Raw genomic sequence first — 7,022 nt, 5'->3', positions numbered from 1 at the left:
AATTCTTAAGCATAAAATCTGGTTTACATATTTTGAAACCTAAGAAATGCTTGAAAAAGAATAATATATTGAAATTAAAGGGTAGAAGCAATTATCCTTTCTCCTCCCTCTACTTTCTTTTGCTTTCCTTTATCCCCACTCTCTAAGAAGCATAGTGCCTTAGGATCTCTGGTTGTCTCTCAACCCTGGGTATTTGTAGGTCCTTGTGTTCTGGGTGTCGCTGTATGTTGTTTTGAGGGTGTCTATCTGGGTGAGGGGGAACTGCGAGGAAGTGCTGCTTGCTCATTGTCAAGGTTCCACGGTTGGATTTCACAAGATAGCCTTTAACTCAGTTTCTATATTTGGGATCTTGGCTTCAAAAATGTCCTTCCAGGGTCTCTTGGTCAATTTGTCTTTGGGCTTGCTAATTCTTTTCTGTTAACTATGGTTTTGTTTTTTTCTAAGGACAAACCAGAGAAGTTAGTACATTGACAGGTTACTATATGAGATAAAATACGGCTTGGAGAAAAGTGATTTGCAAGCACCCTGCACACAGTTAGGAAGCAAAAAAATATCTGTTAATTATCTTCCCCCCAAAATGCATTTGGTCCATCACTGCAACTCTTGATCTTTGAGTCCAGTGTCACTTTTTCCCTGTTTAGGGCACCCAGAAACCTTTCCGTTCCTCACTCTGTGAGACAGTTGTTATGGAAATAAATGCCAGAAGGATGTTATTTGGAGCAAAAGCCTCTCAATGCTCTGGTTCATGCTTTTAAAGACAGAGGTAAGGGGGTGGGTCAAGGTTCATGCCCCCCTCCCCCCACCAACACCACAAACATGCTACCTTTGCTCTTCAAACCTGTGTTGCAGATTACCACCAATAAAGTCCTGTGTTGAAAAAGAAAAAAAAATAGACAGAGGTAAACTGTAGTTTTAGCAATGGTAATCTTAGCCAGACTATCTTATCTTGCCATTCAATGATAACCGTACATTCAAATGTTAAATCCTATAGCTGCACTTTAGAGTTTTCTACTCTTCATTGTGGCGAATCAAGTAATACAATAGTCAGGTAATAATATCATTGTGGTAAATTGTGTAAGTTAAATTAAGTTTCCTCATACTTACATTATCTGTAAGTTAATCGGACCTTGAATTAACTTACAGAAACTTACTGAAATCACTGGGTTGATTAAAAATTAATATTGCATATTTATCCTGAAAAATATTTACCCTTTCCTCACCCCTTACCCTAAAGGCTACCAGAGAAAAGATTTCCTAAAGAGTGATCCCAGAATATAAAATCTTGCATTTTTGTTACAGAAAAAAAGTTAGCTGAAATATTAATTTTTGAGAGGAAATAAAGGGGAAATTTTCAAAGTGTCCAGTTCATGATATTATTCACTAATCATGACAACTTGAACATGTAAATCTAATCTTCAATTACCTCATTGGCAAAGTAAAAATACTATCTGCCTTACCTGCTTCACATCATGGCTTTGAGGAAATGTATAAAAAGCATTTTATAAATGATAAAATGCAACATTTGCTTGTACTTTAGAATGCAAACCCTAGCCAGTTACAAACAGATATATATTTACTTTCTTTCTTTTGGTCAACTCAGTTCCAACAACTCCCACACAAAGCCATGTACATGCCTTTATGCCCACTCTGCACATTCCATCTTAGCATTCTCGCTGACCTGGTGCAGCTCACTGTACTTGTCTGGAGATACATCTGTATAATCCAGCATGAAATTCACTTCCTTTTCCTATTTACTTTTCAATAAAATATTTGAATTATATGACATTTTGATTAAATATTTTATTATATTTACCTTTTAATAAGACAGTTCCATGTATATCATTCTGCTCCTTCAAGCTGCCTGTTTCTAATAGCAAGAGGTTATTTGTGAACCCAACCCACCATACAATCCTTTGCATCCTGGCCAAGTGAATTGAATCATCACAAATTCTCCATGGAAGTCTCAACCTAAACAGTGGCATGTCCACATATCCCTAGGCTTATTTTTTAATTGGTATTTTAAATGAAGTGCTAACTTTTCTAGCTTTACTTTATGTCATAGGAAGACTGTTTTACTTAAAACTCTAATATACAATTCCCAGACAGATTAGTGATATTAACAACAACAACATCTCTCTTGCGTATTAGATTTTTATTCCAATTTGATTTACATTCCAATAGAAATTACAGAATGTATCCACCTCTTTATTTTTAAAATGTGGCTTAAAATCTTAATGCAAACTATTAAGCGTGATAGATTTGCAGATTAAAATTGGGCTAGTTGCTTGAAGTAACACGTTTTTAAAGAAGTTTTGAAACCACCATTTTCTACCTCCACACCAAGGATAACCTTCTAATATGTGATGAGCCGTGCTGTAATAGCAGGATAGCACTGAGACTTGATCACAGAAAAATTGTGGAGCTCCTCCAGGCCCAGATCAGGAACCTGTCTATGCCTTCTCATAGTGGCGAACAGCAACCACATCACCAAAAGTAAGAGTCTGAAAGATCAAAAGATAGCCAAATCATTTTACAGGAACTTCAGTTGCTGAAATTTTTAAAGATTATCACATTGCCCGGCCGGTGTGTCTCAGTGGTTGAGTGTCAACTCATGGTTGCCCTGGCTCAGTCCCCAGCAGGGGGCATGCAGGAGGCAGCTGACAGATGTTGGTTTCTCTCTCGCTGACTTTTGTATCTTACTCTTCCTCTCCCTTCCTCTCTCTCTAAAATCAATAAAAACATATTTTTAAAAAAGATTATTATGTATGTGATTTAAATATCATGCAAAAGAATAGTGGCATTTACAAAATTAAGTGCTACATAAGCTTTTTCTTTCTTAAAAGGAAATCAAACCCTTATATTTAGTGAGTAAATAATATGTATATATAGTTCATGTCTCTAAAAGGAAAATGAAACAAAAACTAAGATTAACTATCTAGATTCAGGTCAAAAGAATTTATTTTGCCTTAAATTATCAGAGTAATTGGAGCAAATTTGTTACCTGCTATGAAAGTGAATGGAATTTATAGTAGGTTTTCTTTTTTAAAAATATGTTTTTATTGATTATTTTGTTTTTTGGAGTTTTTAAATATATATATATATGTATTTGATTTCAGAGAGAAAGGAAGAGGGAGAAAGAAATAGAAATATCAATGATGAGAAAGAATCATTGACCAGCTGCCTCCTGCACACTCCCTACTGGGGATCGAGCCCACAACCCAGGCATATGACCTTGACTGGAATCAAATCTGGGACCCTTCAGTCCACAGGCCAATGCTCTATCCACTGAACCAAACTGGATAAGGCTATAGTAGGTTTTCGTAATAATTTTCAATTCATGACCTAGATAACTTTTGAAGAGTTTTTAGAAAATCCAAATCATTTGGGCAAATGGTATTTGTTCCAAAATCAGCAGGAAAAGGTAAATGTGCAAACATTCTCTTTGCTTTGGCTGCCGTGCTTTAGCCTGTGTGAACCTTGGTGATTAGGTGGGTCACACGTGGAACATGGGCTCCTCTGTCAAACCCAACCTGAAGAATTGCTATAAAACCTCTTTACAAAATTTAGTGTTTTTTAATGTTCATTGTTTTCATGTATTGATGTGATTTTTAAGAGTAGCGCATGCCCTTATTTATCATCCATGGTCTTAATCACTTTTTTGGAACTTGATCTTGCCTGATCATAGTCAGACAGCCAAAGCTAAGCTAGGGGGGGGGGGGGGGGGGGGGGGGGGGGCGGAAATGGAGATAAAAGCATAAAGGAAAATTCAGATTGAATTTTTCAGAAATGAATCCTTTCTTTTGGTGATCGCTGCTGAAAAATGTGGGCAAGTGTTTGTTAGCATGAAAGAAAAACTGTCCCTCTGCTCCCCACTCCCACCCATGAAAAGAAGTGTGAGTATGTAAACCCTATGTCTCAGTCTAGAACAGGTCTCATTGCAGTCAAGGGAAAGAGAGTAAAAACAACAGTCAATTGTCTTAAATAATAAAACCAAAAATATGTAAAGCAACCCCATCCCTCCAAAAAAGCAAAATGATATATTGACTATTCCAATGTGATCAAAATACTGTGCCATTACTCAGTTCACACACGTGCACACACAGTTCACACAGGTATGCGCACGCCCGCACACACACACACAGGTGTCTGGGATGCTAGATTAAGGCATAACATTTTTCCCAGTTTATGACGTTATACATCATTAATTATTTTTAAATTATTTTCTATTTTATAATTTTTACATGACTACCAGTTTTGAACAGGTACTTGTAAAAGGTACTTTTTAAAAGACTGGAAGTAACATCAAAATGGTTCTCTCTGAGGAGAATTTAGAAAGGAGTTTTTTTTTGTTTGTTGTTTGTTTTTGTTTTTTTTTTAATATATTTTATTGATTTCTTACAGAGAGGAAGGGAGAGAGATAGAGAGCCAGAAACATCGATGAGAGAGAAACATCGATCAGCCGCCTCCTGCACATCTCCCACTGGGGATATGCCCGCAACCAAGGCACATGCCCCCAACCAGAACCGAACCCGGGACCCCTCAGTCCGCAGGCCGACGCTCCATCCACTGAGCCAAACCAGTTTCAGCTAGAAAGGAGTTTTATAATTTTTCTTATGCTTTTGTGTTATATTCTAAAATTACCTGCACTGAACTCATATAACTAAAATATAAAGTTTTTTAAGATCTCTTATTTATTACAGGAATTTTAGAGTAATTTTTTGAGATTCAATAAGCTTGATATTCTTATAGGAATATCAATCGTCTTTATATATTTTCATAATTGTTGGCAGCGTTGTTTTTAACTACATGGAGATTTTTTCTTTTTCTATCATGAAAGAAGCAGAGCTGAGGAAACAATTAGCTAGGATCTGTTTATTGCTTCTGCTTTATAACTGTTTAAAGAACCTTGCTAATCACTTAATGTTATTAAAGAAGAAAGGAGGGAGGGAAGAGAGAGGGGGGAAGGGAGTGCAGGAAAGGAAGGGGAGGAGGAGAGACAGAGCCGAGGGAGGAAGAGAAAGGAGATGAGAAAAGGGGGAGAGGAAAACCCCAGGAAGAAGGAGGGGAGAACTGCCATTACTCACCATAACCATTTTGCCATCCTTGATTTCTCTTACAAAATTTGTTTCTTTGCCATCCCATTTCTGTACGTGAACGAGTTTGTCTCCATCCAGGCTAACAACAGACTGAGAACAATCACCAAGAGCAGAACACAGAAATAGTTACAGATCCACTTTCTGAGATAAAAGTCAAAGGAAGTGATTTTTGAAAGAGCTGTATAACTGAATCAATTGTGTTCAACTAATTACTAAATTAGTACCATATCTTGTGTTGTTTCTGGAGTCATTGCTATGCACACTCTAATAATTCATCATTTGGTTGAAATGTGTACACCTAGATGCAAAAACTTCATAGGTTAGAAATAAAAATTCCGAGCAGGTGCTTTCGGACTAGTCACCCTTCTTTAAGCAAAGCCTTGGAATGAGGTAAGCTGTTTATTCAATCTGAGGCAATCTGAGAGAGTAAATAAAACGCAAGCATTCTCTCAAACAAATGCTATTAAATACTTTTTGAAAAACAGGCTTAATAGATAATGTGAAAACACATTGCAAAAAAATAAATTCAAGTTTTGAGTTACAGCAAGTACCCATTTTCCAGAACATAACCTATGCACGCGAGAATGCAAAACCAACCCTGATCTCCTTCTCTGTGAACTGAAATACTGAGAACGTTCTTCCCTTTCCAACATCTAAAAAAAAGTCATCAGGAATCTCTTTTTCATCCCACCCCTCCCCGAATCCTCCCCCTGGACAAGTGGCTTCTTACCTTACAGTTTCTGTCGTCTGCAGTGGTTTCATCAAACTCTTCTCCCAGGTGGAAACTAATCTCCGTGTTCTTGAATGTGCTTTGAGTCCGGATCACCACCTTGCCCCCCTCCTGACTGATGATTACTGTGGGTTTTGTCACATTTCCCACCTGCCGAGTGGCAAAGCCCACACCTGAAATAGCAAAGGGAAGCAATGCAGACAGCAGCAGCTTCCAAAATAGCTCCCTAAGCAGAAAACGGCTTTCCTAGTTTGGAATCCAGGTCCTAAGGTATAGGTTTCATGAGAGCATGTTTAGGTTCAGCCCATTCATCACGCAGCACAACTACTGCGCTGTAATAATATAGAGATGCCCACATAGGGGCTGCTGGAGAGGAAACGACACTGCAAACCATCAGATGCACCATGACTTGGCCCTGGGCGAGAAAGCAGGCACCTTCCACATTAAAAACCCACTCCTCGGGAAATACACAGCCTGGGGAATGGATATTTTATTGCAATGTGATCTGCCTTTGTCACTTGCCAATCTAATGGGTAAAAAAAAAAAGATGCAAGTGTCTGAAGCCGTAGGTTAAGAGAACATATTTGTACCCACCTAGAGCCTTCATGTACTCATCAAAGTTCTGGCTGTCCGTCAGCTTCCAGGTAGCACAGAAAGCCTCCACCATCCTGGCCCTTTCCCGTTAGCTCTGAAAACAGATGAGAGAGACCCGAGCGAGGAGTTGTGAGTCCCACGGCCTCTGCAATTCAGAAGACCCCCCTGCACCTCGTAGCAGCTCCTGCCTTCTTATTTGGAGAAGAGGCGGGCAGAAAGCCAAGGACTTAAATTGCAAACACACCCCTCCAGTGTCCTTCCCAGGAGGCTGGTGCAGGGGGAGGGGGGGGGTGGGGGAAGGCTCAAGTGAGGTTCCAATCCTCTCTGCCATTGGCTCAGGCCACTAGGTCAGCAGAGTAGGTCGCGGTCTCCCAGTCCTCACGCTGCTGCCCTCCTGCCTGAGAAGGCTCCGCGAGGATTCAATGGGGCTGGAAGCAGGGCACAGGGAAAATGAGAGAGGGTCTTTCAGGTTCAGCTCGAAAACTTGGCCATGGCAACTTCAGACTGTGAGGAGAGAAAAAAGATGCACAATGGAACATTCAGATTGATTTCCGTTAATGGCAAAGCGGGTTCCAAAAATGGGGACCCCTCGGAGAAAACCA

The 7,022-nt window shown here is 39.4% G+C and overlaps 1 protein-coding gene across 1 annotated transcript; it reads right to left on the bottom strand.

The window, feature by feature from the left end:
- Positions 1-2,133: 2,133 nt before the first annotated feature.
- FABP7 (fatty acid binding protein 7, brain) lies at positions 2,134-6,695 on the bottom strand. Its single transcript, XM_005858944.2, has 4 exons — positions 6,421-6,695; positions 5,827-5,999; positions 5,085-5,186; positions 2,134-2,501 (listed from the first exon to the last, which is right to left on the bottom strand). Exons 1-4 carry the CDS (start codon positions 6,491-6,493, stop codon positions 2,451-2,453), a joined length of 399 nt encoding a protein of 132 aa, XP_005859006.1. The 5' UTR covers positions 6,494-6,695; the 3' UTR covers positions 2,134-2,450.
- Positions 6,696-7,022: the final 327 nt, after the last annotated feature.

Source organism: Myotis brandtii, unplaced genomic scaffold (assembly GCF_000412655.1).
Source record: "Myotis brandtii unplaced genomic scaffold, ASM41265v1 scaffold123, whole genome shotgun sequence".
In the NCBI taxonomy this organism is placed as follows: domain Eukaryota; kingdom Metazoa; phylum Chordata; class Mammalia; order Chiroptera; family Vespertilionidae; genus Myotis; species Myotis brandtii.
This window is presented reverse-complemented; position numbering and strand designations above follow the sequence as displayed.